Source organism: Microtus pennsylvanicus, chromosome 16 (assembly GCF_037038515.1).
Source record: "Microtus pennsylvanicus isolate mMicPen1 chromosome 16, mMicPen1.hap1, whole genome shotgun sequence".
In the NCBI taxonomy this organism is placed as follows: Eukaryota; Metazoa; Chordata; class Mammalia; order Rodentia; family Cricetidae; genus Microtus; species Microtus pennsylvanicus.
This window is the reverse complement of record NC_134594.1, coordinates 26,594,340-26,620,000: the sequence shown is the minus strand read 5'-3', so window position 1 is coordinate 26,620,000 and position 25,661 is coordinate 26,594,340. Positions and strand designations below refer to the sequence as shown.

The window sequence follows — 25,661 nt, the reverse complement described above, 5'->3', positions numbered from 1 at the left end:
ATGTGAGTAGTCTAGGTGCAGATGTGAGGGGTCCAGGTGCAGATGTGAGGGGTCCAGGTGCAGATGTGAGGGGTCTAGGTACAGATGTGAGGGGTCTAGGTGCAGATTTGAGGGGTCCAGGTGCAGATGTGAGTAGTCCAGATGCAGATGTGAGGGGTCTAGGTGCAGATGTGAGGGGTCTAGGTGCAGATGTGAGTAGTCCAGGTGCAGATGTGAGGGGTCTAGGTGCAGATGTGAGTAGTCCAGGTGCAGATGTGAGGGATCTAGGTGTAGATGTTAGAAGTCCAGGTGCAGATGTGAGGGGTCCAAGTGCAGATGTGAGGGGTATAGGTGCAGATTTGAGGGATGTAGGTGCAGATGTGAGGGATCTAGCTACAGATGTGAGGCATCTAGGTACAGATGTACAGATATGAGTTGTCTAGGAACAGATGTGAGGGGTCTAGGTGCAGATGTGAGGCATCTAGCTACAGATGTACAGATATGAGTGGTCTAGGAACAGATGTGACGGGTCTAGGTGCAGATGTGAGTAGTCCAGATGCAGATGTGAGGGATCTAGGTGCAGATGTGAGGGGTCCAGGTGCAGATGTGAGGGGTCTAGGTGCAGATGTGAGGGGTCTATGTGCAGATGTGAGGGGTCTAGGTGCAGATGTGAGGGGTCTATGTGCAGATGCGAGGGGTCAGGTGCAGATGTGACGGGTCTAGGTGCAGATGTGAGGGATCTAGGTGCAGATGTGAGGGATCTAGGTGCAGATGTGAGGGGTCCAGGTGCAGATGTGAGGGGTCTAGGTGCAGATGTGAGGGGTCTATGTGCAGATGTGAGGGGTCTAGGTGCAGATGTGAGGGATCTAGGTGCAGATGTGAGGGATCTAGGTGCAGATGTGAGGGGTCCAGGTGCAGATGTGAGGGGTCTAGGTGCAGATGTGAGGGGTCTATGTGCAGATTTGAGGGGTCTAGGTGCAGATGTGAGTAGTCCAGGTGCAGATGTGAGGGGCCTAGGTGCAGATGTGAGGGGTCTAGGTGCAGATGTGAGGGGTCCAGGTGCAGATGTGAGTGGTCCAAGTGCAGATGTGAGGGGTCAGGTGCAGATGTGAGTGGTCTAGGTGCAGATGTGAGGGGTCTAGGTGCAGATGTACAGATATGAGTGGTCTAGAAACAGATGTGAAGGGTCCAGGGTACAGATGTGAGTGGTTTAGATTTCTTCATTGGAAACACCAAAATCTGCCAAAATTCCATTGGAAAGTTAGTACCCACCACTGAGTCTTTAGCCTCCTCAACCTGACAGATCATGAAGGCAAGAAAACAGAAAAACTAAACACTCTTCTTATATTAATTCCTAATAATACATTCAAGTATAATAGTTTATAACTAATTAATAGTCCTCAACCCCATGTGTTATTCCTCCTATGAAACTATAAGGAAAATATTTCATATATATACATTTATATGTATGTATATATGTATATATATGAACAGTATAAAATCAATTTTATTAAGTAAATGAGAAAATTCAACAAACTCCGTAAGCGACCATCAAGAGTCTAGATTGACAAGACTTGTCAATGGCAAAGTCAAAATTCTCCCCTGGTTTGGGAAAATCCAAAATTTGTTAGCTTTCCATCTTATTCCAAGTGAGCGCACGTGCCTTTCCACAGGTGCCAAAAGCAACTTCCAATTATTGAGCCACTTACCACTATTCTCCAGTGTGTAGATAATTATAAATCTGGCCAACATGAAATGCCACCTGCTTACAAGAGAATTAAAACGCTGTTAAATGTAACACTACTTGGGAGTAGCGCTGGCTTGTCAGGGATGAGATTCTATCTCGTTGGTGGACCGTGTCTGGCAACACTCACCTCTTTTTGACGGTACTTAATGGCTAATTTTAGCCTCGCAAGATCATTGCCGCTCTGTTCTTCGATCAGACTATTGTCATCGCGGTAATTAAGAATGATCTCCAGCTCTCTGGAACTCCGCGTCTGATCTAGGAGGTCCTTAGCAAATTGTTTGCACTGTCTCGACAGCTCCTCATATTCCGACTTGAATTCATTCTCCACCTTGCTCAGTTCCTGCAGCTCCCAGCTTAGCTGAAAGGCCGTGAGAAAAGGATCTTCACTTGACAGGGCGATGAGCGAGGGACTGGCCAACGCCTTGTAGATGTTGAGCCTGGACCGTGAGTGCCTGAGGCTGTCCACGTCCGAGCTGGAGACACACTCGACACAGTTACAGCGGACCTCGTGGGGTCTCGGCACCGAGACACCTTTCTGGACCAAAAGTTTGATTATCTCATAATTATTTGTATGTGCGGCCAAGATGATAGGTGTGATGTCTGGAGTGAATTCCGAGAACTGTTTATCCAGGAGAATGGGAGGCACCTGGGAAGAGAGCAGAGCAGAGGAGTGGGTGCTTGCTCGTTCCTGAAAGCCCCTGAATTTCAAACAGTGCCGGGCAGCTGTGGTGAGCAAGGATCAGAAATTATCATGCTTCCTTGCAGGACAGACTTTTTTTTTTCCAAAAACAAACAAACAAAAAAAAACAAAAAATTCAAGAAAAAATTTAACTCTAATATAATAAAATATCCTCCCTACAAAATAAATTGGGATTGTTTTTTGAAATATAAAAATAAGTGGCCATGGAAACTGTTTATTCTTCCTTATTCCTAATTTATTTCTCAACAGATAATCCTGGCTTGATAATCAAGAAATAAACCTAAATAAATATAAAGTTGGTTTTAAACCAAGATCCTGGGGCTGGAGAGATGGCTCAAGCACCAGCTCATTTTTCAGAGGACCTGGGTTCAGTTCCCAGTACCCACATGGTGGCTCACAACCATCTGTAAGTCTACTTCCAGGGCATCCAGGGCCTTTTTCAGGCCCCTGGGAGCATGAAACACACATGGTGCACATACAAACCTGCAGGTGAACACTCATGCAGAGTTTAGCGTTTCCTTTAGTCTTACTGGAAAATGTTAGATGTTTCTGAGGTGTTTTAACATCACAGAGCCCTGGAGTCACTGGCACACACAGACTCCATTCCCTCAGAGGACAGCGGCTGTTCATAGAAGTCATCCATGTTCTTCACGGTGAAGCCACTTGGCTCCAACTTGAGGCACACAGAACTTTGCAAGTCTACCTGGGATACTTTGCCCAAATTTAGAAATATCTGTCGTAAGAATATGCATTTTGTACACTAAAAATGCAATAGACAATTTTAAGAGTGAAGTCCATCAAAATGTGACATCTATCCAGTCTAAGCCTGTGCCCCCTCATATGCAGAATTTGCTAGAATGTCATACTTATAGGAAAAAAATGTGCACATAGTATTATTTTGTGTATCATAGATGTTAAAAATAACATCCATATTCTTTGTTTGTTTATTTGTTTTTTAAGACAGAATCTCACTATGTAGCTCTGGCTATCCTGTAACTCACTATGTAAACCAGCCTTGAACTCACAGAGATCCACCCTGCCTCTGCCTCTGGATTAAAGACATGTGCCACCACATCAGGCAAGAATCCATATTCTAATATGGATGTTTTTCTTAATTGAGCAAATAACAGGTGAACAGGGTTCTAACTCTGTTTCATGTAGAATAGTCTCATAACATGAAGTTCCCATGATTCAAGAATCTTCTGCATGCTCTAGCAGCCAGCACAAGAATGGAAGCTTTATAAAACAGGCACTTTTTCTAAATAGTTTAATCAGAACTGCCTGGGTTTTGCAATTTCATTTTGTTTTCAGGTAGAATCTTACAAAGTAATATACTAACATATTTTTTAAAGTCAGAATATGCTTTTTCTCCCTTATACATGCAGACTTTCTAATTCAAATCAATTTAAATTTAATTTTAAAATCTAAGTAATAGATGTTATTTAGAATTTGAAGATTCATGCACACACCCAATTTTACAAGGCATATTTCTACATGAGCTACTTAGACAAAAACAAGTGGTATTTACATTAATGAATCGATTAGTGGATGGATGGATGGATGGATGGATGGATGGATGGATGGGTGGATGGATGGGTGGGTGGGTGGGTGGATGGGTGGATGGGTGGATGGGTGGATGGATGGATGGATGGATGGGTGGATGGGTGGATGGGTGGATGGGTGGATGGATGGATGGGTGGATGGGTGGATGGATGGGTGGGTGGATGGATGGGTGGATGGGTGGATGGGTGGATGGATGGGTGGATGGATGGGTGGATGGGTGGGTGGGTGGATGGATGGATGGATGGATGGGTGGGTAGGTGGATGGATAGATGAATCACTTAGGTTACAACATTATCCAATCAAATTCAACTATATCATTTTAGGACTAACCTACTGCTCCAGCAGAGTAATCAATGTGCAATTGCCATGCAACAATCCAACTCTGGTTTCAGTGTTAAGGTTAAGGATTTACCTGCATGCCCACAGTCAGTCCCTGAAGCAAAGATGACTGGGCCTTCTGCATGGCTACAACTTTAAATGCACCAGCAGTTTGATCTGACATAGGATGAATGTTTGATCTAGGAACAGGTATGAAAGGCAGCTGAAAAAGAACTGACCACCTCCAGCTCTAAATGCAGAGCGCTTTCATGTGTGTGGCATGAGCTCACAAAATCCGAGGCTGCTTGTGGAGCCTAGTGCAGAAAGAACACCGTTCTGAATAAGGAATGCTGCACTGTGTAGGAGAAAGTATTTACACACATCCACAAGATGTAATATGTACATGCAAACATATGAACATATACTTCTCTCCTAATATCTTCAATGGATACAATGAAAGGCAATTAAACTGATTGTGAATTAGTGATCACCATATCAAAAGCATAATATAATAATAATGCCAGCAAAATTGATTTTGGGCCTATATTCATAATTTAAAGGAACTGCATATGTCACTTAGGAGCTAGAAAAATCAAAATATCATATATCTCTTCCTAGTTTATATATTTATTTTTTAAATCTATCTTATCCTGAGTTGAACGATTTATATACAGGCAGCACTCAGTGGGTTTAAAAACAATATATGCAATAGGGAGATTCAAACGGTTGGGGTGGGAGGAGTCAGAGAGGAGGGAGTGGGTGTGGATTTCAAGACACGTTATACACATGTATGAAATTCCCAAACAATAAAAAAGCCTTAAGTCGCATTGAATCGAAGTCGGAAGACTCAAGGAAGGGTTTTGATTGCAAAGCACTGATCGAAGAAGAGCTCTCATTTAGAAAAGAAACTGAAAAAAAAAAACAGACTTTCAGAAAAGGAAAGAAAGTAGCACATTTAATTGCCGAAACAATGCAGTTATTTTTACTGAGGGAAACAATGTTCCACCCTTATGACTGTCAGAGACGAGCAAGAAGAAAAGCAGACCATAACAGATATGCCGGCTTTCTTCATAAAGAGCAACATCACATGTAAGTAAAAGACATTTAAGGAGAATCCATAGGCAAAGGAAGCATAACATCAAGGAAGATTCCTATTCCTAAGAAAGGATCAACCTGTGGAGGACTGACCGGATCTCTGGTGTGAGGAAACAGAAGCACGGGCTTCGAGATGCCTGTGAAGACCCTGTGCTCCCAAGGTATAAAAACCAATGCATCTCCATCACCAGAGCTGCAGAATAGGTGAGAAAAGGAGCAACCATTTTGAGCATCCTTGCTGCAGCAAGAAAACCACAAAGGACTCGGGTTCCAGGTCTACTTAGTGTGCACACGCGCTCCCTAAACTTGAAGAATTACACATGTCAAAACTAAATTTTAAGAAGGAAATGAGGCCAATCTGTCTCTGCCAGCTCACAAGGTCCTGTGCTCGGTAAAACTACCAGACCATGTGTTTGTCCCGCTCACAAGGTCCCATGCAAGGTTCCTAGCGTAAAAGGTAATGAGTTTCTCTACATTTGCAATACTTAAAACAGAGCATACTCTACAGAGAGCTTTTAAAATGGAAATTATTAATAACAACACGTATAACAACGATGAATGAGGTAAAGAAAATGAAAAACCAGAAGAAAAAGTAAAATCGTGTTATCTGGACTAAGATCCAAATATGGGAAAAATCTATCGGCAGTAGGTGATAGTGAACAGACAGACCCACAACTGGCCACTGCACAAAAACCAGCATGGCAAAATGCCCAGCCTTAAATGGGAATATACACCGCAGCCCCCCTCCCAAGGCTCAGAGTTCCTTGAGGAAGAAGAAGCAGAAAGGCTGCAGAGCCAGAGGTATGAATATAGCAAAGAGTATCTGCAGGTCCCAGCAAGGCAGGTGCACACGGGAACTCAATGCAGCTGCAAAGGAACACAGGGGACCCATGCAAGCCCAAGTCAGACCAAATCTCAGCCTGGAGAGGGGTGGGAGGAGCCAAATCCCAAGCCCCGCCCCCCAGCCTAGGAACCATTAGTAGTTAAGTGCTGAGAAAGGAAGCCTCAGTTTTCTTTAGGAGCTTAGCCTCTGGTAAGCAGCCACAGTCCAGTGGAAAGTTCCATACATAGGAACACTTGGGAAGCATAAATTTATCTTGATAGGTTTTTTTCTTTTTAATTGAAAGGTTTCTAAACAAAAAACACAAGGTTGTATGGATGGGAAAGGGGGCATGGGGAGAGTTGGGAAAGGGGTTAACTACGATCGAAACACATTGTACAAAATTCTCAAAGAATTAATGTAAAATTAATGAGCTTAACCGATAGAACTGAGAAAAACATAAACATTTCTGATCTTTAAAATATGGGGAAAATCATAAAATCATCATTATGTCAAGTTCCATAAAATATACGCATTTGATACCATTTGGTTGGGATCTTCTTATATTAGAAATTGATAAAATGATAAACACCAGCTAATATGGAAGAATTATCTAAGAGTACCAAAAATGATACAGAATATGCTACAAGAATATAGGAAAAAATATGAATCGCTTGAACAGCTGCTTTACCAGACTGATCCCTGAGGGTTATCTATAATATGTTTGCATGTGAATAGCGGAGCTTGTACTCCTAAGGAAAAGGAGATCATTTATTAAATGACACAAGCAATTTTTCCACCCAAACTAAATTAGGTCTTTAATTCAGTTTATAACAGTAAATGTGATATGAAGTAAATATTTGAACATTAAAACGAGAAAGCAACATAATTTTAGAAAAATAATAAATAGTTACATAGCCCTGGGGTTAAGGAGAACTCTCTCAGAAAAAAGGCAAACATGGAATTGAACCCTGAATATTTTATTATTCAATCCTTGCATGTAGTGTTGAAAAACACCAAGTTTAAACTCAGAAAATGAACTGGTAAACAACAGTAAAGAACATGTACGACACAGGAAACAGTAACATGAACTGGTAAACAACAGTAAAGAACATGTAGCAACAGTAACATGAACTGGTAAACAACAGTAAAGAACATGTACGACACAGGAAACAGTAACATGAACTGGTAAACAACAGTAAAGAACATGTAGCAACAGTAACATGAACTGGTAAACAACAGTAAAGAACATGTGTGACACAGGAAACACATTTACTGTCCCCACTACCTAGAGTGGCAGCGAACCTAGAAGAAAGTTCTGTGTCAGGGAAGATGCAAATTTCTTCCTCACAGAAGAAACATAAAAGCATCCGAAACAAACAGTTACACAAAGGAAAGTTAAGGGAATAACAAAATGGACTCTGCTCCTACCACGTTGCCAAATTTGAAATGCTATGGAGATAAATTCTGCCACACACTGAGACAATGGGGATGTTCTGTCGGGAACTCACCAAGGCCAGCTGGCCTGGGTCTGAAAAAGCCTGGGATAAAACCGGACTCGCTGAACATAGCAGACAATGAGGACTACTGAGAACTCAAGAACAAGGGCAATGGGTTTTTGATCCTACTGCACGTACTGGCTTTGTGGGAGCCTAGGCAGTTTGGATGCTCACCTTACTAGACCTGGATGGAGGTGGGTGGTCCTTGGACTTCCCACAGGGCAGGGAACCCTGATTGCTCTTTAGGCTGACGAGGGAGGGGGACTTGATTGGGAGAGGGGAAGGGAAATGGGAGGCGGTGGCAGGAAAGAGACAGGAATCTTTAATAAATAAATAAATTAAAAAAAAGAATATGAATAGTTTCTATAGTCTTGTTAGACAGTCCCTGCTGCTTGTGTGAGTTCTGAAAGCCACACTTTTCTTGCCCGAGAACACTTTGCCCAGACAAGCATGCTGACAATACTTCTCTACCCATAATCTTCCTTATTCCCATGTTCTATATCCAGATTCAACAAAGCACACACCAAAAGCTTTTGGAAAAAAAAATGTTTCTACTGGGGATGGAGAGATGGCTCAGGGCTTAAGAGCACTTAAGAGAACCTGGGGTGGCTCATAACCATCTCTAATCCCGGTTCCAGGAGATCTGATACCCTCTTCTAGCCTACACTTGCCCTAAACACACTTGTGCACAGACATGTATGCAGGTAAAACATTTATACACATAAAAATAATAAATAAATAAACAGATCAATCAATAAATAAGTGCATATACACTGAATATATACAGACCTTTTTTGGTTTTCTTGCTCCCAAAGTAAAAAATTCTAACCAATTGTGGATCACTTACACTGCATTAGGTATCATAAACAATCCAGAATTAATCTGAAGGAGCACATGTAACTGCTGTACCCTTTTCTATAAAGGACTGGAGCATCCGAGGGTCACACATGCTTGGAGAATCCAGTCTCCCATGGATAGCAAAAGGAGGCTGTATCACTGGTTGTCAAGAGCGGAACTGTGGAATCACTTGCATGTTTTTCTAAAGATACACATTTGAGAAAAGCCCAGCTTTTCTATAATAAATATTACAACATTAGATATTTGAAGTAGAAAGAAAATATTGTCTGCTCTAGGGATACTCCCAAAATCTCATGCTGTAGCCCTGGAGAACTGTAATATAGTTGTTTAGGAAAGGCTCCCTCCCCTATTTTTACTGCTTTATTAAACATTAGTTGAGCATCTACACTGTACCAGACATGTGCATCATCTTACCCTATTGTACCACAATATCTCACTTGGTGAGCAAAGACTCCAATCATCAGGGGATCTTGCATGTCAGCCTTTTCCCCAAATCAGACTTCAGTGGCCAGGTCATCATAGCTCTACACGTCTGCTCATAGTTTCCTAGTTAATTTTTCCTTCCCTTTCCTCTTAACCCAACTGTATCAAACAACCAGAACATGGTCCAAACATCCTCACTGCGAGAATGAGGGTGGCAGAGGTTGAGTCCATTTGTGCTGGCTTTTCTTGCCCTTCATGTGGTCAGGTGAAGAGGATATTATTAATTATCATGAGAAGAGAGAAACAAGCACTTCAAGAAGCTGCTGGGGACAGAAGCGCACACTATGCACAACTCCATTTTCCTTGTCTCCTACAAGGCTCTTTTGAAAGTGCTGTGGGCCACCCACGCTATGGTAAATGACACACCTAACTTAAATATTAAGGACAATATCCACGTGTCTCCATTTTCACCTTCGCAAATAATTTTAATTACTCACCTGAATATGTTTATTTTAAATGATATTAAACATACTATTTATGGTAAGTTTACATCAAGTCTTGCTTCCAATAAAAAAAAATACTGACCAAGAGAACTGCCATTGACTTGGGGGAGTTCAGGGAGCACGTGGGGAACACAGCACTGTGAGAACCTGGATGGCAGACGGTAGAGGCAGTAAAGCTTGTATGAGTGAAGTAGGTTATGAACAAATACTCGTCAGCTAGCTGACAGTATCTTGTAAATGTGCCTGGAACTGATGGTAATGCTATAAGTAACAGCTAAAACACATGAAACACCATGGGATGTGGCCTGTGCTAAAATCTTGGGTCTCATCTTGGTCAATCTTCAGGATTATTGTTTTGAGATAAATGTTCTGTTTTATACAAATGAGAATGGCAAGGCTCGGTAAAATTAATAAAGTTCCTTTACCATGGTCACACAGAAATCCATAAAGCCTGACACTAGACTCTGAATTCTTAACATATTATTCATTTTTGGTTTCAAATTTAGTGTGTGTGTGTGTGTGTGTGTACGCACATGAGTACAGGTACTGCTGGAGGCCAGAAGAGGGCGCTGGTCCCCAGAGTTTGAGTCACAAGTAATTGTGAGCTGCTGGGCATGGGTGCTGGGAGCTAAACTCTGGTTCTTTAGAAGTGTAGCAAGTGTTCCTAACCTTTGAGCCATCCAGCCCTGAAACTATGCTTATTCTGGCTAAGGCAACTCTGACAGCCTGAGAATTGCTCCAGCACCAAGATATGATGATACACATTAAATCCTGCCTCAGCCACTTTTAGCTGAATGAAAATGGCAAAACCAGCACGTATCTTTTTGCTTCTACTCTCCTCCTTTCTAACGTAGATATTATTTAAAATTTTTCTCATTATAGATTAAGATTTGGAGAAACATAAACCGAACGCGGCTCGGAGTTTCTTCCCACAGCGCTGTGGTAAAGATGAAAGGTGAAAGCCTGTTGATCTCTACAAATCACTGAACAGCGGAGGTTATGTATGACAACCCTGGGACTGTTTGGAGAAAGAGCAGGAACTGTCTTGTTCAGTTTCTCCAGATTCATTTGCTTCTCCTCAGATAAACACAGCCCCAATTATAGTGCTGAATTCATCTGCAAGGTAGAACTGCCATTTCCTGGCGGGCAGTTTCATAAGCATACATGTCAAGGTCTAGAAGGTTTTCTGTTGCTAGAATTGTAAGCCATCTCCCCCAGAGCATGCAGGTCTTTGTGATGAACTGCTATGCCCGTGTTCAAAATAATAAGCTTGAATATCCTCTGTCTATATAGGTACTGTAAGTTACAGTGAAGGAGAATCGATTAAATGACCTTTAACAAGATGTTAACAAGCTGAGTTTAAATGTAACTTCCTAGGAATTAGCAATTACACACAGACTCTGGCTTATTATTTGAGTTTCCACTTACCTTGACTGTGTTTTGCCATCTCCTTTTTGAAACTCCCTGGCCCTTAGCCATCCATGACGATTCTTTATCGGGCTGGTAGTGTGTGGGCATAGGTATTGTTCCACTAATTGCAGCTTGTAGAATGCTACCTAAAGGAACCACCTGTTAACTCTTCGCTTTTCTCATCAGCAAAATGCTGAGTATAGTCTTGACTTTCGATTCTTTTAGGGACTAGAGTCAAATTTAGACAGATAAGCATTTTGTGCATAGGATTTTCATAAAGTCTAGCCTGTTCTCATGATTGTAATTGGTATCTTTACCATCACTGTCATTTCTGTGGTACCTCTCTTAGTCTCACCAGATGATATGACTCCATCATATCATATCATATCAAATCATATCATAGGAGCATGTTCCTTCTAAGGATCAATAAACCCATGTCTTTATTTTGCACACATGTGTTCTCCACACAGCGTTAGCTGTCCTGCTTGCATTAATTGTGGTTTGTATGGGCGAAGTTCCATCCTTCCAACCACTCACTAACTGCAAGGTGCAGTTGGGGCTCTGGTCACTCATTCTGTCAGCTTTCAGGCATCTAGCAATGAGACAACGTCCTTGTCTTCATTCAGAGAAATAATAAAGACACCATCTCTGAGTAAACAAGTTGAGGGATGTATTAAGAATGGAAGAACGTCGAATTATAGGGTTCACAAAGAAAGCCACAGTGGAGGAAGAAGAAAGGAAACATAGAAGAGAGATAAATTACCCCTTTTATTGACAAAAGGAAATGAGGCTGGGACGTTGAAGGATGAGAGGGTCAAGCAATGCTGCGACTACGGGAAGAACACTCTTGGAAGAGGGGACGGTGGCTGTAAATATGGAGAATGAATCCACTGAATAGCAGGACAGTTTGTGGTGGAAGGGTGCAGACGCCAGCACTGGGAGAAAGTAGGCAATGACACACACGCAATGTGACTCATTTTCAGAGCTGTGGCTGTTACTTCATGGAGAACTGAAAAGGCATTGGGACAGTTTGAGCAGAGAGACAACCTGACATGGGCACCCAACACAGAACCGATCTAGTGTTTGCATTGAGAACGGACTAAAGGGATGCAGGACACTAAAGAGGAGGAAGGCGGTCATCAAGGGAAGAGAAAAATCACAGTGGAGAACTTGACAGGTGGGGTAGAACGGGATAGGTTACCAAAGTGAAGCCATTGGGATTTGGTAATTGAATATTATGGGATGTGAAATTGAAATTCCACACAGAGAGATCAAGGATGACAGAATACCCAGAATACCCAGACCTGAGCATTCTCAGAGCAGAGGTTTAGAGACACAAAGGAGTTCAGGTTATAGTCTTTTCACGTTAGTCTTGAAATGACACGCGCACCTCCACATCTGACAGTTATCGACATACAAGTAGTATTTAAAGCCATGAGCCTGAATGCCATTTTGCAAGCGAGAAGTGAGCGCAGGGAGAAAAAATAGTAGTTAGAGGTTTGAACTCGCTGACATTTCAAAATTTAGATTTCGAGAAGATGAGCAAGGAGCTGTAAAGGGTATTGAGAAAACAGACCGCCGAGCCGACGACCGTGCGGTGTGAGATACAGGATGCTGAGAGCGGTACAGCGGAACAAGGACTTGAAGCTCCTCTAAACAACCAATGCTATTAATACGAGCAAAGATGAGAGCTATTATGTGAGGGAGTAGGAAACATGTCTCACGGTCTTGCTGCATGTCTGGGAGAAGAGGGGAAAAGAGCTAATCATGAAGACAAGTGGGAACCACACATACTCACTCACAATGAATCATCATGCCTACAGAACCAAACATAGTCCAGATGGCTGCATACCTTTGTGCAGCCTTCTCTGGGTTCCTGGTTACAAAAGAGAGGGTGGAGACTGGGATTTTGCCAGATGATATTATAAAGGGAGTGTGTCCACAAACTATCTGTTACTGTACCGAAAACTTGGGATAATCGGCGTAAAAAGACAAAGGGTTGCCTTTGGCTCGGGTTTAGAAGATTCAGTCCATGACAGATTTCTTGATGCTTGGGTCTGTGGGGCACATCATGACTGTCTTAGAGGCTCACTAACCTTACAGTATATTACCCGTGACATAGCTCCTCTCATTGACTCCATATATTAAAGGTCCTGCACTTCCCACTAGTGCCATGGGAGCATGCCTAGACCTTGAACACATGTTTCAGATACACGCTACAGTCAGGCACGAGGGAAAGCGTGGGTGCTGATGAGAGGCCACAGTGATGAGCCACTGAGTCTGTGAAGCCACCAGCAAGTGGAAAGTGGTGGAATGTGAGTTCTAGAGAAAAAGGAAGAGGGAAAAAATCACGAGCCTACATAATTCTGCCAATAGTCAATGTCAGTTCTGTGTAAGGACCTGGGAGTGTGGTGAAGTCCAGGATGGTATTTGGCAAGCAAAGCAAAGTGTAACTGGGGCAGAGTGTTAGGAAAAGATGAGCGAAGTGACAGGGAGAGGTGATGAAGACCATGCCAAGTGAGTGACAGGCGCCTGGCAAGAGATGCTCAGACTTCAGATGAGCAACCACCTTCGATAACAAATAAGGGGAAGAAAATAACAGTATCTAATAACTCCAGATATGATCAAGATGCATAAACAGAAGAAACCGCTGAGATAAACATGAAAGACATAAGAAATTAAATAAAGCTAGGGTAGAAAATTACCTGGACTAGAAACAGGCAGTCAAACACAACAGGTATTCACAAACTCAGAGACAGGACTAGACAATTTCTTTAGGAGGTGCAACAAGAAAAACTTGTTGTGGGGTGTTATAGGCAGGAGGGCAAAACTACAAGGAAAGAAACAATATTCAAAGCTGCAAGGGGTTGAAGAGACAGCTCCACTGTCCTCAGAACCCACATTAACAAAATAAAGACATGGTGACCTACATTTGTAAGCCCAGTACTGGAGAGGTAGAAAAAGTGCATCCCTGGGACTTGCTGACCATTGACCTATCCTAATTGCAGAACACCAGGTCAATCAAAAAGTAAATAAATAAAAAAAGAGGAAGGTAACTGAGGAATGACATCGAAGGGTTACCTTTTGCATCTACACGTTTGGGTACACTGTGCATGGATACCCACATGCATGTACTCAAATGAACATATACCTAAAAATAAACATCATGCATACAGATACACACATGCATGTGTATATGCATTTTACACACACACACACACACACACACACACACACACACACACACACCACAAAGGCTATAAGTGGAAAGTATCAAGTTACTAAGTCACTAACATAAGCACAATTACCAATATAGGGTCAGTCAAAAATTCAAACCCAGAAAGTAAATAACAGTCAACTAAGATGGCGATAGCCTATAAAGCTATCTTTTTTTTTTTAATTGACAGGGAAATTCAAGTGAAGTTCATGACCGCCAAACAGCATAGTGAAGTCTTAATATTAATATACAGAAAATAATGATAGGGCCAATCACAAGGGCCCAGGAAAGAAAAATCTAGGACAAATGAAAGGGATAGCAAATATTAATCCATCAGTTCTAACAAGCCAACCAAGTCTGATACTAACAGGAAAGAAAGTGAAGAATGGTAGTCTAAGCCACCAGAAAAAAAAGTCAACAAGAATTAGCAAATATGTGTCAATAATAAACTCAAGTGTAAATGCCTCAACTCACTAATAGAAAGACCCACAATATCTGACTGCATTATAAAACTGTATCCAACCATAGGTTGTCTCTAAGAATTATACCCACTGGTAGAGACATCCACAAATTGGAAGTTCAAGAATGGATTCAATCTTAGAAATGAACAAAACTCAAAGATAAATCACTTTAGCTATTCTGATAGCCGGTATTGTAGATTTTTGAGTCAAAATTATTATCAAGAGATTGCAAAGGCTATTAATAAAAAGAGCCATTCATCAGGAAGATAAAACAATTATGAAAACATAGGCACCAAGCATTAGTGCTTCAAATTTCATAAAACAATAATAGACATAAAATTTCAAATTATCCTCATACAACAAGAGTGGATGATTTCACTGTACCCTGTTCTCCTCTTTCAATAGAGCATTCAAAATAAAAAATAAACCAAGAAATGTCAGAGTTATACAACACCACAGATTAAATGGACCCAACAGATATCTAAAAGAAACAAGATATATACTTCTCACTGTATCCAAAGGAAATCTAGAAAATAATGGGTACTTTCCTAGACACATACGACCTACCAAAATTAAATCAGGCATATAGAAATAATATAAATAACGACAAAAATTAAAGTATAGTTGGAATTTTCTTTGGGCCACCAACCAGCTCCCAAATAAAGACACAGAGACTCATTATTAATTATAAATATTTGGCTTTAGCTTGGCCTTGTCCTACTAGCTCTTTTAAGCTACTTTAACGTGTTTCTATTCATTTACATTTTGCATCGGGGCTTTTTACCTTTCTTTCATTCTATATGCCCTACTTTCTTGTTTCTTCTGTGTCTGGTTGATGGGCTCCTGGCATCTCATTGGTGTCTCTTTTTCCTCCTTCCCTTTCTTTCTTCTTTGAGCATAATTCCTCTTTCTATTTATTCCCTCTGCCAGGAAGCCCTGCCTATACCTCCTCTCTCACTATTGGCCTTTCACCTTTTTATTAGACCAATCAGGTGCCTTAGGCAGGCAAGGTAAAACAGGAACACATCTTTACATAATTAAATAAATGCAATACATATTTACATAGTTTTTTTTTTTGGTTTTTCGAGACAGGGTTTCTCTGTGGCTTTGGAGCCTGTCCTGGAACTAGCTCTGTAGACAAGGCTGGTCTCGAACTCACAGAGATCCGCCTGCCTCTGCCTCCCGAGTGCTGGGATTAAAGGTGTGCGCCACCATCGCCCGGCTTCATATTTACATAGTTAAACAATTATTCCATAACATTAAAGCAGCGACAAAAAGTTTCCCAATAAAGAAAGACTCATGAGCAGATGAACTCAACACTGAATTGTTGTAAGCATATCAAGAAGAGCCAGTGCCCTCAAACTGTCCAATGAAATACAAAGGAACAGAACTTTACCAAGCTCATTCTACAAAATCGGCATTACCCTGAAAAAGAAAATGGAAAAGACCATAACTAGAAATGGAAAAGACCAAACAATGAAAACTATAAGTGAATTTCCTTGACAAATATATGTGTAAATTTTCACAATATAATTCCTCAAATTTAAAGAACACCATTGATAAGAACCTACATCATCATCAACTTGGTTTCATTTGAGTAATTCAAGATTGGTTCAATATATATAAATAAATAAATATAAAAATAAATAAATAAAATATAAAAATATATAAATAAAATATAAAAATATATAAATATATTGGCATACTTTTACCAATAGTTTAATCTCTTTGAAGAAATGCATGATAAATATAGACTGTTCACTCAAAAAATTTCTCAGTCACAGAAGATATAAAACAGAATGAATAACAATAAAAAAACTATGGACCTCTGGCATCCAAAGGTACATCAATATCTTCTAATGATAAAATGTCTGGAACTCAAATGATAGCATAGATACAGAATGGTCCTAGGATATGGGCCAATTACCTGGCTATAAACTGGCTAACTGGGTATGTGATTGAGTCAGTTACCTTAAATGTGCTTGAGGGGTTAAGGGTGGGGTTGTTGCCTGTGTCTGCCTGCTGGTTGCCATAAATTAAGCCACTTTCTCTTCAACCCATTTCCACTACTATATACTGCCTCACCACAGGTTCCAAAGCAGCCGAGCCTACCCACCATGGACAGAAAACTGCTCTCTGAACAGGAGATTGAAAATTTACGGAGAGGAAAAGGTGTATTTTTTTTTTTTTTTTGGTTTTTCGAGACAGGGTTTCTCTGTGGTTTTGGAGCCTGTCCTGGTATTTTAACTCAGATGCTTTGCCACAGAGGTGGAGAGCGGAATAACATGGTAGGCTGTATCACTTTCCAGGTGACACACCACAGGGAACAAATGAAGAAATTACAATTTCGTATTGAGTCTTTGCTTGTTCTGCTTGCCCACTTTCTGTCACCCACAAGATGTCTGAGACAGCTTAAAGGGAAGTCTCATCCACAGGAAGTCCCCTCCTTGCTTCGAACCTGTGGTGAGATAATATGCCATGCCAGAAAATGCGGGGTAGAAAAAAGCTGCTCACCTCATGGTGCCCAGAAACGGAGAGTAAACAACAAAAGGTCAGGGTATAGCCATAGTGACCTACCTTCATTCCACCTGACGTGACCCTCTAAAGACAGCACAGGCGTTCACGTAAGCATGAGCTGAGGACCCAGCCTTCCACACCCTGACCCTTGGAGAGTGCTTAGGATCCAAACCACATCCTCACCCAGAACATGTCATCTCCTTTAGTGTTTATTTCTCTACCTTCAGCTATTTCCCTCCCTGTTGATCAGATGTGGTGGATGGTAAGGGAGAAACAGTGAAAACCAGGTATGTATAACTGATGATGCCCCGGGCTCCACCTCTAGGATCTGTCCCAAACCTACTAAGTCATCTATGTTTTTAGGGGAAGGATTTTCATTTCTGTTATTTTTATTATGAAGGTATATGCAAGGAACACAGCAGTTCATTTTTCATTGAAACACTTGAGGTGTACAGAAAGGGCCAGTGTCAAAGGGGGCAGGGCTTTCACCCCATCTGAACAAAGGCAAATGAGGGGAAAGTTCCGTGTTGCCTTGTAGAAAATCCTCCTCCAGCAAGATGGCAGTGTCTGTCCCTGCAGAGGCTCAGCCATCAAGGATCAGCTCAGAAGCAAGCTGCTGGCAGAAGCCCTGCCTTCCACCGGAGCACTGATGTATGCTGGGCCTGACATTCATCTCCCACACTCCCGCTAATGTGCCGTTCTCACCTCCCTCTTCCAGCAATTCCTCAGTGTGCCAGCAGCGTCTCCTTTGTGACTGCCAGTCCCTCCTGCAACCGTCTAGGAGGAAATCGGGCAAGTTCCGTGAATCCCGAGATTTTAACGTTATCGAGATACACCAGGAGCCTCTGGCTGAATAGTTCTGCAGAGCCACGGTGCTCAAGATTACTAGGTTTTATTTCCAGGCTGTGGCATGCTCTCAATTGCTGAGGCAGCGTATGAGATGACCAAAGAAGGAGTTTAATAAAGCCAGTGCAAGCAATCAAACCTGCACTAGGCTTCCTCTCTGCATATCCCTAACAGTTAAACGCTGACCTCTGACCTGGACTTTCTCTACTTTAGTACCCATGTCCCTGCATTTGTTCCTAGTTTGTTGACCTCTACTACTTAACAGAGACTGCCTTGGATAAGTGTTCCATGAAGTTTGTATGGCTCCCGTAAGAGCCAGTAAAAATGAACTCTTAATTCAATGCTGTCATTCAGGAAGCTGAAAAAGGGGCCAGTTAAGTCCAGTTGGCCTTCTGTGTCAGTAGATCCAGCCAACCGCTGTGGATCGAAAACAGTTGCAAAAATTAAAAACAACCTCCGAATTGAATATAGTTTTTTTCTTGATTTTCTCCAGACAATCCAAGAATTTATTAGACATGAAAATTACAGTAAGCATGGGGGCTTCGGTTTCTGTTTCAGCAGGACTCGCCTGACATACCGACCTGCAAAGAAATAAGTTCCTCTGGGCTCACAAGTTGGGAGAGCCAGTGGCTGCACTCATTTGGAGCTGGGATGATGGCACAGTATGACGTCATGATAGGAGCGTGCATATACACTGGGGTTAGCCATTCCCCTCACCCAGAGCCAGGGAGAGAGCAGAAGAGGAAGGGTGTGCCCTCAGCAAGCTGAAGACCTGTCACAGGGCTCCATCTCACAGTCCCCTCCACCCCCAGATAGCTGTACAAGCTGAGGACCACACTTTTAACATTATAGGTCTTCGGGGAGTTACAGCAAGTGTTGTCTGTAACTTACAGATGATTCCCTACATACAGCTTCTATGCAAATATTAACCTCTGTCTATAAGAAACTTGAGCATGCACAGGCTGTGGTAGGTAAGAGAATCCTGACACCAATCCCTTTAGATAACTGTAGTTAGCTACTCAGATTGACTCAATCAAGTTAGCCACTCTTAATCAAATGCCAAGGTCCAATTGAAGAGCAGAAGGGAGGAGAAGATGAGCAAGGAAGTCAGGACTACGAGGGGGTGGTCCACCCACTGAGACAGTGTGCATGAGCTAATGGGAGCTCACCAAAGCCAGCTGGACTGGGACTGAACAAGCATGTGATCAAATCAGACTCTCTGAATGTGGCTGACAATAGGGGCTGACTGAGAAGCCAATGATAATGGCACTGGGATTTGTCTCTACTGCATGTGCTGCTTTTTGGGATCCTAGTCTGTTTGGATGCACACCTTCCTAGGTCTGGATGGAGTGGGGAGGGCCTTGGACTTCCCACAGGGCAGGGTACCCTGCCCTCTATTAGGACTGGAAGGGGGGGTGAGTGGGAGGGAAATGGGAGGAGAGGAGGAAGTGGAAATTTTGAATGGTATTATTTATAAAGCAATAAAAAATTTTTTAAAAAAGAAAAATAAATGGCAAAAACAAAAGAACTGTCCATGAAGCCTCCTCTGAGCTCACATGAGATAACAAGTGATCACAGATATGTTCTAGATCTGCTGTGGGGCGCCAGTATTAGTTTACAATTTGTTCCGAGGGTGAAGGGATGGCTCAGGGGTTAAGAGCACTTGTTGCTCTTGCAGAGGACCTGGGTTCTCAGCACCCACACGGCGGTGCACACAAGCCAGAACTCCAGTTCTAGGGGAAACAATCGCTCTGCAGACACCAGGCACACATGTGCATCTATGCAGGCCAGACAGTCACAGACAGAAGAATAAAATCCAGAGTATGAACTCTAAATAAATAGTTATGCCTATTTCAGTTCCTTACGCTTGCTGTTACTATGCACAAGTACGGTTATACTAGTGTTCCCTACTGATAAAACGTAATCGCCATTTTAAGCAAGCCCATGTACATTCTGTAAGGAGCCAAGAAGAAATACCATAACTCAGTTACACAAGAGACAGTGTGAGAACTGTGCAAAGCAAAAGCCAATCAGTCACCCACTGTCACTTCATTTAAACGAGAAGAGATTACACACCAAGTAATACATTTGCTGCTATCAACTTTTCTCAGCCTCCAATCTACTCTTCATGAGATAGTTTGAACCTTCTCTTCACTGTGCTTGCTAAGCTCTGGCACCCTCAGAGCTCATAACTGGGCATATCTGTCCAGGGCTTCTAATAAATGATTCAAACAATGCTGATGGGAAACATGGACATCTAAACCTTCATTGATCCAGAAAATGAATCCTTTAAAGACAAATGACGACAATGAAAATGAGAACACTTCCTGATCAATGTATTTTCAACTGAACTAACTACTCTAGGATCTCACTGCTGAACTAGTCAATAATATCATTCTAACAGGATTTCAAGGGATTAGTGGGAATCTCCTGGAAACCAGGTTAGCACCAGATAGTTTAACATCCAACACAGAGAAGTGTGTGTGTTCTACCAGTTTCAGCATCCCCTAAGCCACAGCTTCCCTTAGTCTTAGGTCAAGACAAGCAGGAGCCTCTTCTGGGAACTTCTTAGAAGTGTAAATTTCAGAGCGTCATTTCAAAGTTGTTGCTGTGTCAGAAACCAGAGGTGGAACCCCCAGCATCCCTCAGGCCCTCCCTGTGATTCTGAGGATGCTGAAGTCAAAGAACCACTGGTGTGAATGAAGCGTGGGAAAGCCCGCTCGGCTTCCCGATGCAGCTATACTGGGGCAAAGGTCACTGTCATTGATCTGGCCTCTGAAGACATCTATAAGGAATGTCAGCTGGAAACAGTTCAAAGCTGACTAACCAATCAACTGAGAAGACCGGGAAATCATCCCTGGCCACTGTCTCTAGGGAAGTGAGGTTCTCAGAAGGGTAGAGAAAAGTTCAGAAAACCAAAACGTACCCAAGGAGATGAGTGTAAGGTTGCTAGCAAGAGGGCTGTCCCAGTGAGAGTACACAGTGTACCACCTTCTCACAGAGGTCGAGAATCATAGGCTTGCTGTGCTCTCTCACTGTACCCCAAAAAATCAACTATTGTTCTTTTCATTATTATGCCAATGATTTAAAAAAGCTTGACATGCCAAAACCCAATTTATGAAGAGCAACATTTAATACAGAAGGAGTTACATGGCTATCTTCCACTCAACTAGGAAAATTAAACCTTTTCATTAAAAGCCACATTGAGAAATGTTACTTGATATGCTAAAGACCCATAAATATATCAGTGAAGACTAAGAGTAAAAGGTGAAAAGCTACATTAGGAGCTACAGAGATACGAGTCATTTGTTTACTTTACTGTCCTTATTTTTTAATCTATCTACTTATCCAGTTCCATTTTGACCTCCAATTTTAATTAACTTTGAGTTATCAATATCCGTTAAAAGCTAAATATATCCAATCTGGTCCCCTAGGCCTTTTTCTCATAGAGTCTACTTCAGCCAATGCATTCTCATATAATTTCCCAAGGTATTAAACCAAACACCCCTATTCTTTCCCTTATAGCTGTCTCCTGCCCTCACACCCCAGACCCTGTAACAGAGTGTGTTCATCAAATTCAGTTATTTTAACTTCATAAAGATTATAGATTTTTCTTCCCGCTACCTTTTCTGTTGTGACCACCTTTATTCTTAATTCCATAGTGGATTTGTTTCCTTTTCTTTCTTCAGAACTAGAGCTTAACACTCTTGAAACTAGGAACGCTCTCTGTTTTTGGACTCCACACAAGGCCTAGCAGGCTGAGGCAGAAATTGCTCCCCAGCGAGTGTAATTAAGAAGTACCCCAATTCATTTGATGTCTCCCAGCACTGATGATTTTAGCATGCCACCAAACACTGGGTCTTTTCCAGAGGAAAACAAATGTAGCCCGTGACAAATTTATAAAATAATTATATATCTATAAGGCACAACGTATTTCAGGATCTTAATTTTAGTGGTTTTATATTAGAACCACATCTTGGCCTTCACTTCAAATTACATTTATTAAACCTACTAGATTATTACTGTCTTTGTGTTTAATAAACCAGAGACCTCACATTAGTATTGGTGTATGTCAAAATATTTCAGGATGAATATGTAACTCTACATCTAGAATTGGCTGTATTACCCCAACACACAAGATAATTTCAATAAATGTAAGCCTTACTTAAAAAGTTAAACTTTATTTGGGGGGGGGTTGGAAGTCCAGTTAAAAATATACTTGTTTCCCACATCACATGATGTATGGAAAACTAACATTTCAAGAGATGTTGTGTGTATCTGAAAGATGTATTATATAATGAAATAATCCATGCACAGCCAAACATTAACAATCAACGCGGCTCTCAACACATTGTTTATGGACTTTTATGGATTAACTTTATACATTCAATACATTCAAGCTGCCGACGCCTCATTTCCATGTGGAGCACCCCAGGAACTCTGAGGTAGCCTAGTTCTTCAGAAATGATCAAGTTCAAATCAAAAAGGGCAGTGTTCCTTTATTATCCTTCCCCGGGGTGGAATTCTAAAACGCACAAATAGAAAAGGAATTCTTGGCCAGAAGACTCATATGATAGACATCTTCCAGAAACACGCAGCCTGGGAAGCATCAGCGCCCTGGCAGACTGCAAACCTTTACTACTTTCTATTAATAATCTGGGTCCAAGTGCCTGTAAGGAGCCAGGACCTACTTGTGAGATGAGGACTTAGCTCAAAAGTTGAACATTTTCCAACAAACACTCTCATAATAGCAGGTACCTTCTCCAGACACCAGATTTCTCTGGTTAGCTCAAATGTCATTGTCTAAAGGAACGCTGGAGAACCCTCTACAAAGCAGAATTGATGAGTTCCTTCAGTAACACATGAAAATCACATTAACTGGCTATTTTGTTCCAGAGACTTCTCGGCTACTGATGGTCTACATGGAAAACCTAACCCCTGGCCTATGGCTACCTACATGAAGTTAAACAAGAAGAAATATAGTATGTTGCTACTAAACATGTAAATGCTTTAGGGGTATGATGACAGACATAAATTTAAAGACGAAAGTTGACTTAGGGGTAGCAGCTTGGGTCTTCAATGTCCCCTAGAAGCTCCTGTATTGAAGCCTTGGTCCCAGGGCAGTGTTAAAAGGCAGAGCTTTCAGGAAGCGATTGAGGTCTTTCTCCTCATGAATACATTATGTCTAGATTGGTGGGCTATGTCATTACTGAGAAATGACAGAAACTCTTGCAAGGAGGACCCAGGAAGAGGAAAGAGATCCTGGAAGCTGTGCCCTTGAAGGGTGTAGGTTTTCTCTGACCCATCTGTCCTTTCTCTGGGGTCTTGTGAGGAGGTGAGCAGTTCTCTCCATCATATCTTCTCCACCGTGTTGTTCTGTCTTACAGCACAGCCCACGGCGAGAAAACAATGCAACTACGAGCTGTAATTTCCGAAACCTTTGCTCCCCTGAGCTGGTTACTCTTCAAAGCCATGTCACAACGATGCAGCTCTAACAGTAAGAGCTTACAGTAAGACTTTAGCTTACACACATTAAACCAGATTCCTCCATTTTCCATTGGGGTGTTTGAAACCCCTTAGTGGTGAAACCCTGGGATCTAAAAACGAGCTTGTCTCTAGGTGTGGCTGTGTCTTGTATGCCCCAAAGTAGGTTATCTCAAGTTTCCAAGGGTCAATGATCCTATCCATGAAGTTTAACAGTGTAACAAGATGACCCACAACTGTATCTGAAACAAACAACAACCAAAATGGCAAAGCAATAAGCAGAGAAGTATGATTCCTTAGAGGGTTAGTTTATCAATATTTTGATTCAGGGAAGAAGTAGGAGTGAATGAGGATGAGATTTGAGAATGCCCCATGAGAAACAAGGTATCTCAAAACTCAAAGAGATGCTCGGCTACAGTTGTCAACCCATCAACTGTGAAGATATTGATAAAAGTGCTTCAAAGAAGCAAATACAAGAGTAGACAGAGCACAGACAGGCTATGTGACTCCACACACACTGTCAATATTCAGACACAGAAAACCGTGTGTTGTCAAAAGGACAGAAGTTGCTAGAACTATCTAGATGCATCTTTGAAAGATTTTGGGAGCCATGGTAGCATCTGCAACTAATCCATCATTAGCCTTGATGCAGGGAAGTCAAGGGGTCAAGGTCTAGGAAACAAGATCAAACAGGCCTTTCTAGCACAGCAGTGGGCAGTGACAAAGCAAAAGATCCAGACAGATGAAAACATCCCTTTCTTGCTCCCATCTATCGTCGCTCTGTTTCTATAGTGATAAACACGCGGACAGTAAGCATAACCGTCTGCGCTGTACCTACATTCATCTCTTCTCAGAGCAAGAAAGTTTTGCTACCCTTCTGCCACTAATAAATGTCTTGTCCTACAGGCAGAGCTGAGCTTCTTTCTAGCAATTACTTCTTCTTCTTCTTCTTTAAGGATGAATTTACAAAGAAGCCTTGAGAGTGTATTAACAGACAATATCAAGTTTAGATGGGGGTATCCACTTTTCCGGAAGACGCGGAGACCCACAACAGGCAAAGAGGTTAAACAGAAAAATAATCTAGCAAATTACAGTTTGATAGCCCAGATTCTTGAAATGAAATGAAAGACCAAAAGGAAAACCACACACACACACACACACACACACACACACACACACACACACACACACACATTCAGAGTGTTTGCAAATCTAAAATGCCTTTCTATAGGCATAATAACCAGATACACCACTTTCAAGCCCACCTGCTTCTCTCCACTTGGCTTTTTGTGGTTCAGCAGCAGCTCCACGGCTCCCACCACCTCTTTCCGGATAGCATGAAGCAGTGCATCGCCAACATAGACGTTGAAACTCAGCAACAGTTCAATCAGCTCCAGGTTTTCGTTCTCAATGGCGATGAGAAGAGCAGTCCTCCCAAGGGGGTCGATGCAGTTGATGTTGATCTTAAAGTAAATCTCAGCTTCCTCGAGAGACTTCTTGACACTCGCATAGTCCCCCTTCTCCACTGCATTCAAGTAGGCTTTTTCAGAGGGTGAGAGTTCAGACTCTGCTCTGACAATCCTCAGGGGGATGCGGTCTCTGTAGGGGGCGTTGACATTTCTTTTGTAATAGAACTGAGCCATGCTTCAGGCCATGCTAGTCCGTCATCTCTGGAAAATACACAGAGGAAGCAAACTGTGAGCATCAGGATGCATCCGAGGCATCACACACGCTGTCAGACACAATCATCAATGACAACAGTGTCCCCACTGATGGTGCCTCTCCTAGAAAGCAGAAGTTAACACTTCTTTTTTTAAAAATGTCATTAATAACTCCTACATGTTAAATTAATCCACTTCTATTAATCTGTGTTCGGCATGAGGCTGTGGTTTACTGGTAAGAGTATAGTGTCTGTCTCCTTCGGCAGTTACATGGCATCTCCTTAACTCTGCCTACTTTCTCTCTATATATCTCTGTTCAGATTTCCCGCCTGGCTTTACTCTGCTAAGCCGTTGGCCGAAACAGCTTTATTCATCAACCAATAAAAGCAACACATATATAGAAGGACATCACACATCATGTGTGTGTATATGTGCAGTTATGTGCACAAGACTAAAGGTGCCCATGGAGGGCATTTATAAAAGAGGGCATTGGATCCCCTGGATCTATTTGTGTGTCATCCAGCATAGGTGCCAGGAAATGAACTCGGATCCTCTGGAAG

General features: G+C 42.0%; 1 protein-coding gene across 3 annotated transcripts in view; it reads right to left on the bottom strand.

Annotated features, from left to right (window-relative positions):
- Trpc4 (transient receptor potential cation channel subfamily C member 4) overlaps nt 1–25,661 on the bottom strand; it is a 157,085-nt gene that overhangs the window by 93,167 nt on the left and 38,257 nt on the right. For all 3 annotated transcript variants that reach the window (XM_075950694.1, XM_075950696.1, XM_075950697.1), the window contains exons 2-3: nt 24,706–25,110; nt 1,854–2,372 (exon numbers count right to left, since the gene is read on the bottom strand). In XM_075950694.1, the coding sequence (XP_075806809.1) occupies nt 1,854–2,372; nt 24,706–25,083 (897 nt within the window). In that variant the 5' untranslated portion in view covers nt 25,084–25,110. The remainder of the gene's footprint in view (nt 1–1,853; nt 2,373–24,705; nt 25,111–25,661) is intronic.